The sequence below is a fragment of the Phyllostomus hastatus genome, unplaced genomic scaffold (genome assembly GCF_019186645.2).
Source record: "Phyllostomus hastatus isolate PE091 unplaced genomic scaffold, TTU_PhHast_1.1 phas_contig_58, whole genome shotgun sequence".
Taxonomy (NCBI): Eukaryota; Metazoa; Chordata; class Mammalia; order Chiroptera; family Phyllostomidae; genus Phyllostomus; species Phyllostomus hastatus.
In genome coordinates this window covers 19,342,986-19,363,849 of record NW_025333916.1, presented here as the reverse complement: position 1 = coordinate 19,363,849, position 20,864 = coordinate 19,342,986, and the positions used below count along the sequence as shown (strand labels likewise).

At 36.0% G+C, this 20,864-nt stretch overlaps 1 protein-coding gene across 1 annotated transcript in view; it reads right to left on the bottom strand.

Annotated features, from left to right (window-relative positions):
* WDR41 (WD repeat domain 41) overlaps positions 1 to 20,425 on the bottom strand; it is a 53,690-nt gene extending 33,265 nt beyond the window's left edge. Inside the window, exons 1-4 of the mRNA XM_045847831.1 lie at positions 20,111 to 20,425; positions 17,760 to 17,875; positions 2,293 to 2,341; positions 1,002 to 1,133 (exon numbers count right to left, since the gene is read on the bottom strand). Of these exons, the coding sequence (XP_045703787.1) occupies positions 1,002 to 1,133; positions 2,293 to 2,341; positions 17,760 to 17,875; positions 20,111 to 20,161 (348 nt within the window). The 5' untranslated portion in view covers positions 20,162 to 20,425. The remainder of the gene's footprint in view (positions 1 to 1,001; positions 1,134 to 2,292; positions 2,342 to 17,759; positions 17,876 to 20,110) is intronic.
* Positions 20,426 to 20,864: the final 439 nt, after the last annotated feature.

Genomic DNA, 20,864 nt, shown 5'->3' with positions numbered 1-20,864 from the left:
TTGGCTTTACAGAAGCCTGAGAACTGCTGATTCCTTTGGGCTTACTCCAAAACTTACCTCACTAATGCTTGAAGCTATTTAAGCAGAATTTTCAGATGAGCACAGGTTTTTTCAAGCTAATCTATGATAGCTTTAAATTAAAAAAAAATAAGAGATTAGAGTTCTCCGTAGCATTTGGCTATGGCCTTCACAAATCCGGTTCCTCATACAAATATTAAAGGACTGAATTTGTTTAGGGAAAATATTTTATGAAGGCAATACTATTATATAGTGGTTCAGAACTCTGCTCTGCATCCAGACTATACTGGTTGTGTGACCTTGGACAAGTTACTTAACCTCTCTTTGCCTCTGTTATTTATAAATGAGGATAAAAACACTTACTGTAAGGATTAAATGGGTTGATATATATAAAATGGAGCAATGCCTGGCTCATGTAAGCACTTTATAAAACCTTACTAATGCCATTACATCTTAAAATTTTACCTAAAAGTAAGGGAGAAAGAAAGGTAACATATTTTTTTAAACTATTTTAAAATACTAAATAATAGTATTAAATACTTAGTTAATGGTAATTTACTTTTCTGTCAGACTGGGTGTTCAAAAGGCTCTTATGGATTGGGGCTATTAACTTTTTTTCCCTGTACAATAAGTAGGGAAAAAAAGTAAATGATTTTACAATGTGACTGATTTTTATTTCCCTAAATTAAAAAGCAAACTGAGATAATATTTTTAAGCCCACTTTCTCCATTTCCTCCATTTTATATAAATAAATATAATAGTAACTCTGGAAAGAACAGTTTAGGTCATGGGGTTTCCATCAATAATAAGTCTAATTTCCACTGTAATACTTTTCAGATGCCTAATGCTTTTAAGAAATTTTTGTGAAAGCTAGAACAAAATCATTTTTGCCAAAACAGGCCTCAATAGGCTAAAAACTAATCATATATATACTGGTCCCTTGAGTCACTACTGGTATTTCACTCTTCCAGATTTAAGGATATAATAACTGTTCTATCAGCAGAGGCTGTCAAGATAAGCTGATTTTTTTCTTCAGATGCTTCCAAGGAAGGAAATGTAGTAATAGCTGTTATCTTTTGAGTGTGTCCATTGAGTTCCAAAAGTTTTTCTCCTGTCTGAAATACCAATGAAAATATTAACAGGTTCATATTTCACAATTTAAATAAGTTTAAGTGACAACACTAAGAAGAATCACCATGTAGAAAATACATACATTCTACTTGAAATTACTTAGATCTCATAATTTAACTTTAAGCAATCCAAACATAATCTAAACAGGTGCTGAAGGAGTAGCCATAAACAATTTTATTTATTTTCTTATAGGAGATACAAATTCTAGCATATTTCATAGAAAATTTAAAGGAATATTCTTGCCATATGATTTTAAGGATATAATTGGATAAACTAAGCATTAAAATATCAGTCACTTAATCTGCAGGAAAAAAATATAAAGTCCTCATTATCCAAGTATTTGTTACTTAAGTCTCCACAGATATAAGGTTGTAGAAGGTAAAAAAGTGTAACAACGGTAACAAATATATCTATATCCAATATGTATCAACCACTCACAAAGTGAGCCTCCCTGCACTCCATTTCTATGTAATAGCGACAGCTATCCACACCCTCCAGTATTTTCATCCATTAGTCACTCACAGAGTTCCCAAGTAGTAGACATACTAAAATACAATGCAAATAGAACAAACTGCAAATCTTTCCAATGTTGCAAGATTTCAGGAATGCAGGGAATATAGTGTTAACGCCTTTAACCACAGGCAAAGCCACTGTCAGATAACGAGAAAAGATAAATACTTCAAAATAGAGTAACTTGAGTATCAAAGGATCAGGAAGAGAGGCCTCAAGAGAAACTTGGTGAAGCCTTAAAAATGTTTTTAAAAATAAACCTTTTACTATATTTCTATTAAATTCAAATATGAGAAGTATGTTATATCATGCAATTATACAATTTTGAAAAAAGTCACAAAAATCAGTATCTGATTCATTTTCAGAATCATTACATAGTTATTGATAAGTTTTGTTCAGTAAAATTACATTTATTTTCACAACCTGGCATTTGTTTCTTAGGAAAAGAATCTTAATTTAAAAATTATTATGAAGTATTGGTACTCTTTTTAAATAAATTCATCCTAAGTATCCCTTTTCAAGTATTAGTATGTCTACTAATATGTAGGCATATCCCCAAATAATGTTTATAAATGCATACTCAACTACAAAATCTTATCTTTATTACACAATCCACACAAAACCAATACACACCTGGGCATTCCATACAACTACGAGTCCATCATCACCAGCAGATGCAAATCTGATTAGAGAAGAAAAGTAAAAAAAAAATCATTGGTGACATTGAAGTGCTAGTATTACTAAGAACTACCAAACTTTACTAATCATATTCTGATTTAACTAATATTTATGCAGATCAATTTCTTTAAGCTAATTTAACAAATATTGATGGAATACCTTCTATGTTTTATGCCAGGTACTGAGGTTACAAAGATAAATAAGATCATTTACAGTGTTACAATGAATAAACTGCAAGAATGAGGCAGATCTGTAAAGGATCTTTAAAGTCCTCCCTTGATTTAAAGTTATATAATTAAACCCTGACTTAAGTGACACAAAGCCAAACTGAGAAACAGCTTCACTGATTGGACGTGATATTCTAGAAGTGGAGCAAAGAAACCATGTCATTAGATAAGTTAATTATTTCTATTATTTTCTCTGTAAAAATATGCTAACTGCTATTTAAGGCTAAGATCTGTCCTTTACTCTTCTCAGCTCTTTGGTCTTTCTATATAAATACTGTATTCTTGGTTTGGAAGGTCTGGGGTTTTTTTTTAGGGTCTTTGTTTTTTATTGAAAATGCATGAAACTCATAGGTAAAGTTTTTTTCATGGCAGGAAAAAGAGCTGTGATGGACTCAGTCACAGCTTCTCTCTCCTCTACCTCCCACATTCACTATATACAAAGGAACAATCATCTACATTTTGTAGAAAAGATATCCATGACACAAACACTATCAAGTGTGTGCCCTGGCTGGTGTGGCTCAGTGGAATGAGTGCTGGCTTGCGAACCAAAGGGTCACCAGTTCAATTCCCAGTCAGGGAACATGCCTGAGTTGCAGGCTGGGTCCCCAGTAGGTAAGTACGAGAGGCAACCAACAACACATTGAAGTTTCCCTCCCCCTCTTTCTCCCTCCCTTCCCCTCTCTAAAAATCTTTAAAAAAAAAAAAAACAACTATTAAAAAAAAAGTAATCTGTTGTACAGGATTATTTATCACAGTAACTGCATTACAAAAAAATGATAAAAGCATTGTTCTCAAGCAGTAGTGTATAGCAATCACACTGTAAGCATATCAAGTAATTTATCATTAATAATGTAGTATGTAAGTTTGCAAATGATTCTTTAATGAATCAAAATCCATTCCCAGTTGTTCCTATATCATCACTTTCATTCATTTGAATTCGAATTTGAGGCTTGCTTTTTTAAATAGAAGAGAAAGAAGTGGTATTATAGAGAGCCAGCTATGAACTGCATATATCTGGTCCCTTACAGTTAACAAACATTGATAAATGATACCCCACTGGCAGCTACTGTATTTAGAAAACCTGTACTTTTTTTTAAAGATTTTTATTCATTTACTTTTAGAAAGAGGGGAGGGAGGGATAAAAAGAGGGAGAGAAAGATCGATGTATGAGAGAAACATTGACTGGTTGCCTATTGCACACCCCCAACTGGGGACTTGGCCCACAACCCTGGTATGTGTCCTGACTGGGAATGAAACCAGCAACCTTTTAGTTCACAGGCCGACGCTCCACTGAGCCACACCAGCCAGGGCAAAACCTGTACTTCTTTACAAGACTGTTATTGGGTTTCACAAAATCTGGGTATGCCTTGAAAATTTTCATTAAAGTAAACATTGTTAACAATAATGTATCAATGGGGAAAAGTAAAAAACTGATATACTGGGGCACAAAAGTTACTTAGTCCCTGAAAGTATCTGTTCTAATGAATTTTATCTCTATATAAGATCCCTAAAATCTCACTACTTCAGTCAAGTAACATTTGTCTTAACACTCCAAACTGAGCTTTAAGTTCAAATTTGTCAATACTCAAAGTCCCATACATTTGTCTTCACTGGCTCTGACAATTCCTATACTTAGTGCCCATTTCAAAACCATTTGATTGCATATCCTATCATAGGAGCTAAAAGGTTACCCAGGAGATGTGAAATTGGCCAAATACAGCCTGACAAAATCTGTTTATAGTATTTTAATATAGAACTACATATCTTTTTAACAGAAAGGACTTTCTAAAACTACTTAGGTAACAAGCTAGAAACCATACGAAGAGTTATCTTAAAAATTTATACTTGATACTTATTCTTATTTCAAAATGGAATAATGAAATATATAAAAGATATGAATACTAAAAAGAAAATAATCATTTCTAAATTAAAAATATAATCTACTTAATTACATACATTTTCTGATTCATAATACTACACAATGCCTTCAGTATCAAAAAGTAGTAGGCATCTTTAATAGCTTATGTTTCTAGACCTACTGATTTCTGTTTATTTGTATAGTGATGCTGGGAGGGCAGGACTCTAGGTCTTAAGTTTTCTTTGCTATAGAACATCAACTTCTATTGATTTTTGAAACTCTTATAATAGCTTTTCTCCATTTTATGATTGTAGGTATAAAATACGTACTTCTTTCTAACCTTGACTTTTAGCTTACTTTATTGTTTTATTGTGTCTGAATCTCATAAGTCCATGAATATAGAAATGAGATGTAAAGCATTTCATCTCAAATTTTAATTCAATCAGCAGTGAATAAAAGTTAAATCTAGACAATGCTCAAGAGACAATGCAGGAGATCAGAGCCAATTTTTAGTTGCTCAGAGGTAAATTACCCAGTTGGTAGATTATTCAGGCCTTTAAATTCTTTTATTTTCTATTGCTGCCTTTTTTTTTTTTTGCCATTTCGGTATTTATTATCACCTTCTCTAACAAGGAAACATGCAGTTTAAAAATGCAAATCTGTGTGACTTTGCTATATATTATTACCTCTCATAACATAACTAATAAAGGGTTGGGAGATCATTCCCAAATTACAATTATCCATTCTACTAGAATAGATAACTGAAAACTATACCTGTTTACCTGAAATAAGTCAGTTTATCCTAATCCATCAAGCACATACTCCAGCAACCTCCAAATCATAAATGAAAATTCAACCCAATAATTCCTAACATATAAAGATACACTGTAATGACTGAAAACAAGTAATGAACTAAAAAAAAAAGTAATTAAGGTTTAAGCTATTCAATAGAAGAAATAATGGTGGCTGTGCTGTCATTAAAATTTTATTTAATAGTTTTTTAAAGCACTTTAAATTAATAGAATTTAAAGATTCAATTCTAAAGATAAAGTTTTAAGGGAAATGCTTCTTTACTGATTAGCACAAAATATATTCAGTGAGATTTCATACTATGTGTTGGGAAAATGCCAACATCAATTATATGTGGTTCTTATCTCAAGGTCTTAAAATTTAGTGATTCTTTATACAGGTGCTGTATTTTGACCTCACCATCAAATATAAGGCATCATCAAATATAAGGCATTCTATTACTTTATGTACTATTAAGAAAAAAAATGGTGCAATTTTAACTGAAATACACCATCAATTATACGATGTTTTCAAATTTTACAGATATTTAAACAGGAAAAACAGGCTTCACAGAATCAATGAAATATAGTAATTGCCATATTTATTGATCTTTATAATATGGAACTTTCTAATCCAACAAATCTGATTATTTCTGGCAGGTTGATAGCACTAAAAATGCTTTTTCAATGAACAAGCAAATATTTAAGTGTTGTAAAGGCTCTGTAAAATAATTAATGGTATTAATGTAACCTCACTTTTCCCAATTATCATTGTTAATGTATCAGTATATTGTCATAGCAAAAATAGAAATCTGAAAAGTTTAAAACCCAGAATCTCACCACGAAGAGAATTCCTTTTATTTTTCACATTCCTGTCCTGTTATTATGTATAGCCTTCAAATTTTCTTAATTTGAAACCAAGTCTTTAAAAATACTCATTGTAACTATATAATTAAATGACTAAACAAAAGGTATATGCATAAAAACAAGCTTAACAAGGCACAGTATAGTTTAATAAAGACCTATAACACAGTATCTAGAATGTTTCATCCTCTCCTCCCCTAATATGAGACCTAATTTATTGTGAGAGTCAATGATTTACTCATTCATTCAAGAAATATTTATTGAGCACTATTTAACATATATAGATGAATATGCTTGCTCCTAAGAGTAAAGATCAATGAGATAGTTCTTGATCTTGAAGAGCTCACAGTCTATATTACTTAGTCATGTTACAGGGTCCAGATCATGTGTTCATTGAGAATCCTGGCTTACACTCATTTTAATTCATAGAAATCATTCCCGCTCAGCCGAGGGTGGGCACAGCGTGGGCAGACAGCATGCTGAGCCTCTTCATCTGGATCCTCACTCTCTCCGATACTTTCTCCCAAGAGACTCTTTGACTGTTATATCAAAAATAGACTGTGTGAAGGACTTCTGGCCAAGATGGAGGTGTAGACAGACACACTATGCCTCCTCGCACAACCAAAAGAAGAACAAATTTAAAAACAAAAACAAGAAGTGACAGAAATTGTATGGAAGTCCAACAACCAAGGAGTTAAACAAGAAACATTCATCCAGAAAGGTAGGAGGGGCAGAGTAGGGCAGCCGGGCGGAGAGGATTCAAGGCAAGGTAGCAGCTGGTGGACCAGGGCTGGCAAGGCTGTGGCTGGTGGACCTGGTAAGGCCGTGGATTGCAGAGCTGGCAGTTCCACATTCGCATGCAGATAAACCAGGAGAAACAACTGGGGAGCAAGACACACACGCAACCCAGAGTTCCAGTATGGAAATAAAGCCTCAAACCTCTGATTGAAAACACCTGTGGGGGTTGAGGCAGCAGCAGGAGAAATGCCCAGCCTCACAGGAGAGTTTGCTGGAGAGACCCACAGGGTCCTAGAATGTACAGAAAACCCACCCACCCAGGAATTAGCACCAGAAGGGCCCAATTTGATTGTAGGTAGCAGGAGATGTGACTGAACACCAGCAGAGAGTGGAGCAAGCAGCACTGTTCCCCTTTGGACTACTCTCCCACATACAGCATCACAACGCAGACTGGGTTGCCCCGCCCTGGTGAATACCTAAGGCTCTACCCCTTACTACGTAACAGGTGCGTGGAGCAAAGTTCCAGAAAAAATACAACTAAGCAACAAAGAGATAGCCAACCTATCAGATGCACAGTTCAAAACACTGGTAATCAGGATGCTCACAGAATTGGTTGAATATGGTTGTGAATTCTATGAAAAAATGAAGGCTATGCTAAGTGAAATGAAGGAAAATGTACAGGGAACCAGAAGTGATGGGAAGGAAACTGGGACTCAAATCAATGGTGTGGACCAGGAAGAAGAAAGAAACGTTCAACCAGAACAGAATGAAGAAACAAGAAATCAAAAAAATGAGGAGAGACTTAGGAACCTCCTGGACATCTTTAAATGTTCCAACATCCGAATCATAGGGATGCCAGAAGGAGAAGAAGAAGAGCAAGAAATGGAAAACTTATTTGAAAACATAATGAAGGAGAACTTCCCCAATGTGGCAAATGAAACAGACTTCCAGGAAGTCCAGGAAGCTCAGAGAATCCCAAAGAACTTGGACCCAAGGAGGATCACACCAAGGCACATCATAATTACATTAGCCAAGATTAAAGATAAGAAGAGAATCTTAAAAACAGCAAGAGAAAAGGAGACAGTTACCTACAAAAGAATGCCCTTAAGACTGTCAGCTGATTTCTCAAAAGAAACCGTGCAGGCAAGAAGGGGCTGGAAAGAAGTATTCAAAGTCATGAAAAGCAAGGACCTACATCCTAGATGACTCTATCCAGCAAATCTTTCATTTAGAATGGAAGGGCAGATGAAGTGCTTCCCAGATAAGGTCAAGTTAAAAGAGTTCATCATCACCAAGCTTTTATTATATGAAATGTTAAAGGGACTTATCTAAGAAAAAGAAGATAAAAAATATGAACAGTAAAGTGACAAACTCACAGTTATTAACAATGGAACCTAAAACAAAAACAAAAACAAAAACAAACTAAGCAAACAACTAGAACAGGAACAGAATCATAGAAATGGAGATCACATGAAGGGTTATCTGTGGGGAAATGGGTGGGGGGAAAGGGAGGAAAAGGTACAGAAAATAAGTAACATAAAAGACAGGTAGAAGATAGACAGGGGGAGGTTAAGAATAGTGTAAGAAAGGTAGAAGGCAACCAACTTATATATATGATCCATGGACATGAACTAAAGGGGGGAAATGGGGTGGGAGGGGGTGTGCAGGGCAGAGGGGAATAAGGGGGGGATCAGACAACTGTAATGGCATTTCAGTAAAATATATTTTAAAACATTTTTTTAAAAAGAAAAATCATTCCCTTTAAACACCTTCCCTTTGAACATAGAGAAAGTACTCTCATTCTTACCAACTGAGGACTAAAAAAACAGCCAAAGCTTCGCAAATATTTGTATAAAATAAAATATTTCCATAAGTATTTCCTATGTCCATTACCTAAGTGTATTTAACAGCTTTTATTCATGTGAATTTAATTCAATTAAGTCAAAGGTGCTACAAATTCAAATATAATCTTCAAGGACATACTAAAAAGTATAACCCATCAACCCGAACATAAACCCCCCTGTATTCAATATCCACATAACCATAAAGCACTAGAAAAATAAAAATAGAAAATTACTGACAATACAAAAAAATCCCTATGGTTAACTAACTTCCCACCTAATCCACAAGTATTTTCTCATCCATGATGCAGCTAAAATAGTATATATATTTTTATAATATATATAAGTTGAAAAGTGCTTCTACAGTACCAGAAACCAAATAAAAATGAAAAATAACAAAGTTTTCACCTAAATAGATTTTTACATATCTTGTATGTTAGAACTACTTGAAGAAAATTAGAGAAGTATATAGAGACTTTTAATAGAAGTTAAAGGGAATTTCAAAGCATTTACAGAAGTCATAGACACTGGCACTGATTCTTTCATTAGATCTATTTGAACATTAAAATTTTTCCCCTTAAAAAAGGATACACACACACACACACACACACACACACACACACACACGCACACAAAACTCTAAAATCTGAATGCTTAAAGTCCTTTTTCAGGTTACAAAAAGAATGGAGGTGGGAAGATTTCATAGTTCCCATGGTCATTTGCGAAGGTAAAACCTTTGGTAAATTCTCTCATGCCCCAGATCACAAATAGAAAGCTAAACTACACATCAAGTTTACAAGTATTAGAATACCAAACAATCCCTGTGACCTCTATTAGGGGGACTCTCCCGTATCCTAAGCTCAAGTTTCTGTGAAAGAGCTATTACTAGAGAAGCATCCCTGGCCTCTCCCTCTCCCCACTGATTTAGTAAATGAGTTTGAGAGAATGAATTGGACATGCTCAGTTCATACTCTTCTAGATTTTTTCTGAGGACTTTTCTGTTCAGAGAAAGAACATTCTGCTTTGCTCTTGTTTTTGAGGTAAGCCTATATTTGAGTAGGAGGTTGCAGATGTCCAGTTGTACCAGTGATTCAGGGCACAAGTCTACCTAATTCAGGGTGATGTATTAAGAAATCCACTGTGGTTGTATCCAATGCCACATCCTTTAATCCAGTTTTTTGCCAGTTATTACTTTATTAAGTTGATATGTTCATATCTATCTATGTGATTTCTGCATCTAATAATAGCTAAGAAAAAGTTTTATTTTATACTGAAACAAAAATATCTTTTGAATGGGTATTTTTACTTCCTCTATAACAAGTATATATCTGTTTTATATCATGGGGAATTTAAATATTTATAAAAGTGGAAACAGTATAACAAAAATCTTCAGGTACTCATCACCTGTCTTCAATAACAATCAACTAATGGCCAGCATTGTTTGGTACATATGACACCCAATCCCACCTCCACACATTATTTTGAAGCAAATCCCAATTTCACTTCATCAGTAACTATTTCAGTATGTATCTCTTAGGACTCTTTTACATCACAACTAAAGTTAACATTTAATTCCTTAATGACATCACATAGCCAGTCAATGATCAAATCTCCCTGATTGTCTCACAGTTTTTTAAGTTAATTAGAAGCAGGATCTAAATAAGGTTCATACATTACAATTGGCTGGCATACCTTTAATGTCTCTTTGACTGATTCCTTTTTCCTATTTTTTTCCTTGAAATTAAGAGTTTGGGTTTTTTAAAAAAAGACTTTATTTATTTTTAGAGAAAGAGGAAGGAAAGGAAAAAGAGAGGGAGGGAAACATCAATGTGTGGTCACCTCTTGGGCACCCCCCACTGGGGACCTGGCCCACAATCCAGGCATGTGCCCTGACCAGGAATCGATTCAGTGACCCTTTGGTTTGCAGGCCAGCACTCAATCCAATGAGCTACATCAGTCAGGGCAAGAGTTTGTTTTGTAGAATTCTCTTGCTTGCTACCTTCCAGTGTTGTCATTTAACATGTACTTTTTGTCCCCTATATTTCTGGTAAATTAAGAGATTTAATCAGATTAAAATTTACTTTTTGGTAAGACTACTTCATAAGGCCACTTTGTATACTCCACCAGGAAATACAATTTCTGGCAGTCGTGTGTGTGTGTGTGTGTGTGTGTGTGTGTGTGTGTGTGTAATGTTAATAGCCATTGCCTAATTTGTTACTCTATTAGAGGTTGCAAAATTACAGTATTCCAATTCTATGATTCTTCGTAGTTTGAATTTTTCTATAAAGAGAAATTTCCTCCCATCAATTATTACAGATCCCAAGATACAGTTTGTATAGGGAAGGCAGTATAGATCTTAACTTGTAGATACCTCTTTGAGAGAAGACAAGCTGCCCAGATGTGAGGAATGAAGCCTCCAGCTATTGCGTTCAGGGTACATTTGCACTTTCAAGCCAAGATCATCACTATCTCAGTTGGCACCCCAGGCACTGGGAATAAGCAAGGTGGTGGAAGCCACAGCACATTCTTAGATGATCCTTAGCCAATGACTAAGCAAGGCAGGACAAAAGTATTCGTTATTTCTATCCCATGCAGGACTCCTCTAAAGGCATTATTTCCTCCAGAGCTCCCAATTACATTTTCAGAGACTTGGTCAGACCTGCGTCATAGTCTGAGACAACTGCCCTTGTGCAATCCTGCTTCCTCCCTTTTCCTTTCATTGGTACTTTCTCTGTAATAAACTTTTTTGCATGTGTAACTCCACTTTATTTTCTGCTTCCTATTGAATTCAGGCATTAGGAGGATCTAAATCATCTTGACTATCAATTTTTCTCTGAATGCTCATGAGAAAGGTATTCTTAGCTTAAGAATATTTCTTTAGATATGTAACATATTATTTGTTTAGTGAACTATCAAACCATACTGAGTTCGTTTAGTTTCTTGTGAACATACAGCTTCACCAGCCATTCCGGGAACATATTATGCTCTCCAGTCTGGCATTTCATGGGTTACCTAAATTCTTTTCCAGTCATGATCACCATGCTACATAACCTTGTCTGTTTCCTGGAGTAGCAAGGAATGGTCAAATGAGCAACAGAGAAAACTCTTCTTAAAATGTGCTATAAATTCAGTTTAGTTTAATGTGTCAAATGCTAGCGTATTACATGCAATTTTAGCACAGTTCACTTTTTGGAAGACTCCTGCTGAGTCTTGGCCTTCTTCAGTGATCTCCCAATCAATATGACCCTCACTTCATGTTCAAAAAAATACTAAAGAAAAGAAAAGGCAGCTGTCTGTTAGGTTATACAGGATTTATTTGGTATCTTCAAAAACCAATCTGAGAAAATTTTCCACTCACTGATTTTAGCTGAGCTACTGAAAAAACAAGAAAATCCTTCTGCAAAATTCTCAATAAACTGATATTATCTAAAGATCTGAAGCGTGAAACATGGATTACAACAGCTGACCAAAACACTAGAATGCAATGTCTATAAAAACTAAATAAAAACATACAAATTATAACAATATAATACTTATTTAAGGTATTTTGGTAATTTAGCAATGCATAAATAAAGTATATATGCAATGTTAAAGATAATTCTGAACTAAACTGTTAAAATGGGAATGAAAATTTTGACCTTTTAATTACATTTGTAATAAACATTTATATAGTTTATATATTTTTTATGTCTTTCTTATCCATTATGACTAATTTTTAGTTCACTACAGAATTAATTTTTTTAACAAAACACAGATTGAAAGTTCTAAAGGTCTATATATGATTGAAAAACTTACTTATAGGGAAATTTTGACACAGTAATGACTTGAGTACAAAGAATTAAATGTAGTTCATGCAGTAATACCTTTACTTTATTGCAAAAGCCAAAAAGTAGGCTTTTTCATTTATTCTAGACATTTAGATTCACTATGTTAGATAGAAACATGGCCACAAATTGTTTTCCCTCCCTATTGTCACTATTTGCAAAAATCCTAGTTGCTTTTCCCATCAAGAGGTACAGTTTATTTTTCCACTTACTGAATTTGTGCCAGCTCCTGACTTGCTTTAGACAATGAAACAGCACCAAACATGATACAAACAGAGACTTGCAAAGTTTTACACTGGGGCTTGCCCTGTTGTTGGTACTAGAACTCCATGATCACTATGTGAACAAGCACTTGAGCAAGCACACGGAGAGAGAGACCCCAGTCATCCCAGTGGAGACCATTATGAATCAGCCAGCTCCAACCAATCTACCTCTTGACCACAGATGCATAAGTGAACCAAAGCAAGAACAAACTGACCCTGGTATAGATGAAAAAAACCTACCCAGCTGAGCCTAATCCAAATTGCCATCCTGAAAAATAGCTAAATATACAGTGGTTATTTAAAACAACTAAGTTTGGGCTGATACTTGACAGAGCAATCGATAACCGATATAACCATCTACAGCTTTTTACTGTTTACAGAACTTGTATTGTATCACTGAACAAGTGATGTATACATAAGCACCACTGTGGGGAAAGTGTAATCAAATACCAGCATTCAGGCAATGATCTTTATTCTATAAGATGGCCTTTCCAGGAGTGTGCTCTTCTAGCTAGGTAACAAGACTAGCCAAGAGGACATTTGAGAGGGCATGGAGCAATGAACATGAAATCTTAACAGTTCATCTACATAAAAATTCAAAGACCACACTCTGAAAGTATATTCTATTTTTTACTTAACTTTTAGACAAAATAATTTGAGGATTCCTTAAGGTCCAAATATTAGTGATTATCGTCTAACAAATTATTTGGGATGTTTTCTTTACCAACCTAGAAATTTACTATGGTAAACTATGGTGCAAGAAAACTTTATTCAAAATCCTATCTTCCTATAAATGTTTAGTTTCAAAGATCTGACTAAATAAATATAGAATCTCTTAGGACCTACCAACAATGAGCATTACCAAAAAGGCTGAAGATTATTATACTTTGGTTAACAAGCTATGATTTGTTTGGCTTATATCACAACAGAATGTTGATAGGCTGGTAATATATGAGGTGACTCTTTTCAAGCAAAAGATGAGCATTTTGTTGTATAATAATTTGGCTGGACTTTGTCTCTAGTTTCTAGCAGGAAGTGGGGCACCTCAGACCTCACCTGAATTTATGCTAATAAGATGACTCAGGGTGGGTCTCTAGACAGTTTAAGGATGGGGGCTGACCATCTGGGAAATATGAACCATGTAATCAGGGAGTTGGAGCTTTGAGCTACGACTATCAGTCTGATCTCCAAACTGGGGAAGGGAGGGAAGCTAGAAATTGAGTTTAACCACATGGCGAATGATTTAATCATTCCTATGTATGAAACCCCAATAAAACACTTCCAGTCAAGATGGAGGCATAGGTTGACATGCTTCGCCTCCTTGCTCAACCATAAGAAGGATCACAACTAACCTCAAAACAAAAAACACCCAGAACAGCCAGAAAATCAAACTGTGTAAAAGTCTGACAACTAAGGATTTAAAGAAGCCATAATCCTCTAGACTGATAGGAGGGGCAGAAACGGGGAGCCAGGGCAGAGAGGACATGGAATGGCAGCAGTGAGGGGGCGGGCAGCAGAGGCTGACAGAATAGGCTGTCCTGCATTCATGTGTAGTGGATAAAAATCAGGAGGGATACCTGGGGAGCAAACAATCCCAGTACCAGGCGAGACCACAAAGCCCAGGGTTCCAGTGCCAAGGAAATAAAGCCTCACCACTTCTTGCTGTAAAATCTAATGGGGGCTAGGGTGGTGGAAGAAACTGCCAGTTTCTCAGGAGAGTCTGTTTAAAGGGCCTACATGGCCCATACGCAAACCCACCTACTCTGGGAACCACCACCAGGGCAATAGCTAGAAGGGCGTAGGTAGCATACAGGAAGCAGGTGAAGAGACTGAAAATGGGGAGAGTGCTGAGAAAGCCTCCAGTGGACAGGCAATGGCATTGTCCCCTCTCTGATCCCTCCCCAACATACAGAGCCACAAAGTGGTGAAAAGGGTTGCCTTACTCTGGCAATTACTTAAGGCTTCACTCCACACAATTTACAGGTACTTTTTACAGGGAGTCAAAGCATCTCTACTTAACACACAGAAACAAACACAGGGAGGCTGCCAAATTGAGGAGACAAAGAAATATGGCTTAAATGAGCTAAGAGAACAGAACCCCAGAAAAAGAACTAAACAAAATGGAGATAGCCAACCTATCAGATGCAGAGTTCAAAATACTGGAGATAAGGATGCTCAGAGAAGTCAATGAGTACGGCAAAAGCATAAGGGAAGAAATGAAGGCTACACTAAGTGAAATAAAGAAAAACCCACAAGGAACCAACAGTGAAGGGACAGAAGCCAGGGTTGAAATCAACGATTTGGAACATAAGGAAGAAATAAAGAGTCAACCAGAACAGAATGAAGAAATAAGAATTCAAACAATGAGGAGAGAATAAGAAGGCTCTGGGACATCTCCAAATGTGCCAATATCCAATCATCAGGATATCAGAAGGAGAAGGGAAAGAGCAAGAAATCGGAAAGTTATTTGAAAAAATAATGAAAGAAAATTTCCCTAATTTGGTGAAGGAAATCGGCATGCAAATCCAGGAAGCACAGGAGTCCCAAACAAGTTGGACCCACAGAGGACCACACCAAGACACATCATAATTAAAATGCCAAAGGTTAAAGATAAAGAAAGAATCTTAAAAGCAGCAAGAAAAAAAGGAGAGAGTTACCTACAAAGGAGTTACCATAAGAGTATCAGCTGATTTCTCAAAAGAAACTTTGCAGGGTAGAAGAGACTAGCAAAAAGTATTCAAAGGGATGAAAAACAAGGACCTACAAACTAGATTACTCTATCCAGCAAAGCTATCATTTAGAACGGAAGGGCAGATAGAGCTTCCCAGACAAGGTAAAGATAAAAGAGTTCATCATAACTAAGCCCTTATTATATGAAATGTTAAAGGGACTTACATAAGAAAAAGAAGATCAAAACTATGAACATTAAAATGACAACAAATTCCCAACTATCAACAACTGAATCTAAAAAAATAAAAACGAAAACAACTAGAACAGGATCAGAATCGTAGACATGGAGATCATTTGGACCGTTACCATTTGAGAAGGGGAAGGGAGAGAATGGGGGAAAAGGTACAGGGAATAAGAAGCATAATTTTCAGGTACAAAATAGACAGGGTGGTGTTTAAAATAGTACAGGAAATGGAGAAGTGAAAAAAATTATATGCACGACCCATGGACAGAAAACTAAGGGGTGGGGATTGCTGGAGGGAATGTGGGTATCAAGTGGAGTTGGGCAAAGAGGGAAAAATTGGGACAACAGTAATAGAATAACCAATAAAACATACTTTAAAAAACAAGATAATATAGATTTCTTAGAAATTTTTTAAAATAAAAATTTAAAAAGGACAGTTTTATAAAAAAGAAACCCCCCAAAAACTCCAGACACTCAAAATTTGAGTGAGGTTTCTCACTGATGATACACACTAATGTCTTGAAGGGTGATGGATCCTGAGGAGATAGAGTTTACATTTAGGACTCTCCCAGACCTTGCCCTATGGGCCTCTTTTTTGGCTGGTCCTAACTGAATCCTTTATAATAAAACTGTAATCCTAAGTATAGTGCTTTCCTGCGTTCTGTCAGTCATTCGAGCAAATTATCAAACCTAACAGGACGTGAGAATGTGTAGCCAGTTGGTCGTAAGTGTGGGTGGCCTGGAAACCCTGGAGATTGCAGCCGTGACTGAAGCGAGGGGAGTGTTGTACAGGATTGAGCTTTTATCTGTAAACTCTGACCTAACTCCAGGTAGTGTCAGAATTGCACTGCACATGGGAAAAGCAACTAAATACAAAGACATAAGAAGAGCAAAGAGAAGACTGGTAAATGACAACAGAAGTGATAGAATTAGCAATAATAACAGTAGCAGTCACCCATAGACTCAAAAATGAAAAGAAAGAAAAAGCACAGTATTAAAGGCAGAAGAGACAGGTGGAAGAATTGATAGAGAAAACTGAAGTGGAGTTAGGGAGTTAAGATGGCCAGCAACATGCACACTTAATAGTCTGGGGACTTGTTAATTCATTTAACAATTATCTATTAATTACCTGCTACATATAAGGCATTGTGCCCCATACTAAGGATATGTAGTGAACAAGAAAAACATGGTCCCCACTCTCATGAAGTTTACATTTTAGAGGGGAAGCTAAATACTAAATAGTTACACAATTAATTGTCATTGTGATACATGTTCCAAAGGATAAGCATATGATTAAATAAGAGTTTAATAGAGAGACATACAGATCAGTAACAAGCTAAATCTATAGTCCTAAAATATACACACATTCGTCTCTATTTGCAAATATACTCAACACAATATTACACATTATCAAAGTAATACACAATAATATAAATTTTATTTTTTTGTATTTTTCAATTTTTTAAAATTATTGACATACAATTTTATATTAGTTTTAGGTGTATGATACAGTGACATTTATATATCTTACAAAGTGACCACAATAACTGTAATACTATCTGTCATCATAAATAGTTATAATATTACTGATTCTATTCCCTTTGCTGAGTATTATTTAGCAAAAGGAATAGAATCAATAAAGGGACTTTATTTTAAAGGGATGGTATCAATAAGAAAAAATTCAGGTTAAATACCTCATCTTCCACTAAAAATAGCACATTTCCTTAGGTAACTGGTATTTAAACATTTCCCATATCTGTTTGTCAAACTTAGGTTCACCTTAACATACAGTTATAACCCCACCCAAATTTTAAAGTCATACACTTCCCCTAACCTAAAAAAATATTTCTGATCCATAAAAATAAACAAACACTGAAACAAAAATAAGCATCAAATCACCAGATATGACACCCTGACTTCTGAACTTCTGAGCAAAAAAGACTTCAAATACATATTTCATCAAGATTCAGAGGTCAATTTCTACTAAGTGTTGCTAATGATCAGTTTTTAGTTTTTAAAAGAGATGGATTAATTTGAAGTTGTTTTTAATATAAAATTCCTAAAAACTTTCTAAACGAGTCAATTAGACAACTGGAGTTTCTTACCTGTAGTCATCTAACTGTACCAGAAATCGTACAATATCATGATGAGTTTTCAGTACAAGCAGTTCAGTGTAGGGGTTCTGGGTTTGTTCTTCACCTATTGTCTGTAAAGGAGATTTCTTGTATTGGGGGTGGGGAGCCAAAACAAAAGAGAAAGAAATAAAATGATTTATGATAAAAGGCATATTGGAATAAAACTGAACCTAAGAATACAAAACTTAAAAAGCTGTATCATGTTCTAATACTATGTACAGGGTGGGGCAAAAGTAGGTTTACAGTTTTTTATATAGAAAATAATACAACAATAAGTAATACTGTAAGAATAAATTGTTTAATATACTCACAACTGTAAACGGACTTTTGCCCCACCCTGTACTGTTTCCCCTAATATCAACTGACTGCCAATTTAACACAAAACATTTTTCTTTAACACAAAACACAAATCCACCACATAAACTTTAGTATTTTCAAGTCACATTAAATTTACAAAAAGACTGAATTTTATTTTGTGGAAATTAATGGGCCAATCCTACTCAATATTTTCACATCGGTGTTTCTCAGTTGGAACTTGGCAGAAACAAAACTGCAGGTCAAAGGGATAAAACAGAAAACAGACTAAAGTAGTGCCTAATCCATTATGGGCACTCATTATGTTTGCTGAATGAATAAGGAAGGAATGAAATCATTAAGAGTCAATGAATACAACTGTGAAAAATAATATTGATAAAGATAATTGCCAACATTTTCAGAGTATTAGGTGGCAGTCCATATGTCAAATACTGTGCAAAGCAAACATGGCATATAACTCAGTAACTCTGTAAGGTAAGTCTTATTAACCCCATTTCTATAGTCAAACCCAGTACTAGTTCATAAAACCACTGTTCTTAACCTCTAAACTGCAGTTTTTCAAACTTCACACTATTGGCATTTGGACTAGGTAATTCTTTGTTGTTCAGGGCTGTCCTGTGCACCACCATGTTCAGCAGCATCCCTGATTCCTACACATGATATGCCAATAGGAATTCACCCCCACCCCAAATTGTGACAATCGACAATGTCTCCAGACATTGCCAAATGTCCCCTAAGGGGTAAAATTATCCCAGCAGAGAAACACTGCTGGGACTAGAAGCCTAGATTCAAAGTTCTTGCATAAATCAAGGCAAATCATTGGTTCTGATAATGAACAAATTCACAGCAGCTATGAAAGTGAAATATTGTACTTTTATGCATGTTAAGTTGTACATTTCTTCATGTAAATGTTTTCCAAAAAATTCACCCCCAACCAGTAATTTTTTATTTATCCCATGCCCCTTCTAGCAATGAAAATCAAAAGTGAGAAATATGAAAACTATATAATACTTTCCCCAAATAAAAGCATGTCAGATATGGCAAAACTAGTCAATAAAAGTCCCTGATTCATCCAATAACGAGGATTGTACAGAATTGTCATATATGCATCCTATATGGACTACTCAACTTGCCACAATCCCTCCATAATCTTTAGGATTTCAGTCTCTCTAAAATACACCTAATTTTAAATAAGAAATACGTTTTTTTAAAAAAATAGAGAATAAGCCTTAACTACAAAGATGTGAGGAAGACTGAGAATTTGTTGACTCACAACAATCCAACTTTTCTATTTTTAAGTCAAAACAAGTATTTTTTATGAGAAATAAAAGGGAATTCAACACAAATTCTATTCATGGGTGGCATATGAATTAAATTCCAAACCTCAGTAGTTTTAAGGTTGCAAAACTATTTTATTCGCAACATTTCATATATAAATCTCATTACAGTCTATTCGATCATTCAGGCCCATGAAGAAAACGTGACTAATGAATCAAAAATAGCAATTAGATAATTCTCTTGACTTTGAAGAGATATATTTTTAAATAATTATATATTTTTTGGTTCTTGGATAAAAAAATCAAATCAACTTTATATGTCCTGAGCAAGTATCAGATGCTTTGGGGAAGTGATACCAATTCAAATAAATCAAAAGTGTAAAGTTACAGTCACCACTTGATTCTATTGTAGTCAGTCAGATACTTTTTAAAAAGTGAAATGAGACTGGTTTAACTAGGGAGAAGACTAGCTGAGTACTTCCTCGAGCGCACTGTTGAACCACATCAGCTTCATTTTCCTCATTTCTTGGAACAGAGCTACTGCATTTAACTCACAGGGTCTTAGGAGAATCAAGTACAAATTAGCAGCAAAAAGAGCGCCGCCCCCGCCCCCTCACCCACAGCAACACATAGGCCCCGCCTCCGACACAGCCTCCATTGTCTAGCCTTGGGTTCCCATCTCTGACAGAAGCTTCAGCAGGGGCAGGCAGGCTCCACCCAGGGGTTTACCTCTGCCAGTCCTTGAGGTTCTCGGCTTCCCCCGATCAGCCAACGCAACATCCGGGTAAGATGGTGTCTTCCCGACCCTAGTCAGCCCGAACTCTATGCCGGCCTCAGCCTCCTCCTACCTCTCAGGAAGTAGAGCAGTAGAGCTGCAAATACTTGCCGCTCCAGATTTGCCCACGTAAAAAGCAGTGCAAAGCAGAACCCACAAAGGCGTTAAGATATTTGTCTGCAAAGCGCTACCGTACCCAGCCACAGAGGATTTGTTTGAGGTAGCCACCAGGGAGGGCAACAGCAGCTGGGGCAAGAAGACTTCAGAGGCACCCGCAGCTCCAAGTGAGCAGGCGCGGGGCGACGCCCACTTTGCTGCTGAACTTAGGTAGCTTGAGCGGCCCCTGCTGGAAGTGTGTGGCGCAGCATCTGAGCCCGACGAGCAAGCGCCTACCAATCAATAGTCCCCTTGCTTCCTTCACTTAGCTGAGGGGCAAGGAAACCAGGTTTCAAGAACTGGCTGAAGAAGATGACATTTGTATCCAGACTAATCCAATGGCATATGTGTATATCAGAATTAACCTGGTCATCATCTTTTGTGTGGTGTAGTACAGATACTGTGCTAAGGCTTTACATAAATCCTCACAGTAATCCTACAGTTCTATCTTATAAAGAAACTGAAGCTCTGAAAGATTGGACAGTCTGTCAGAAGCCAACAGCTAGGAAGTGGCTACAAGGAGACTGAAACTCAATCTCCAAACTCTTGACT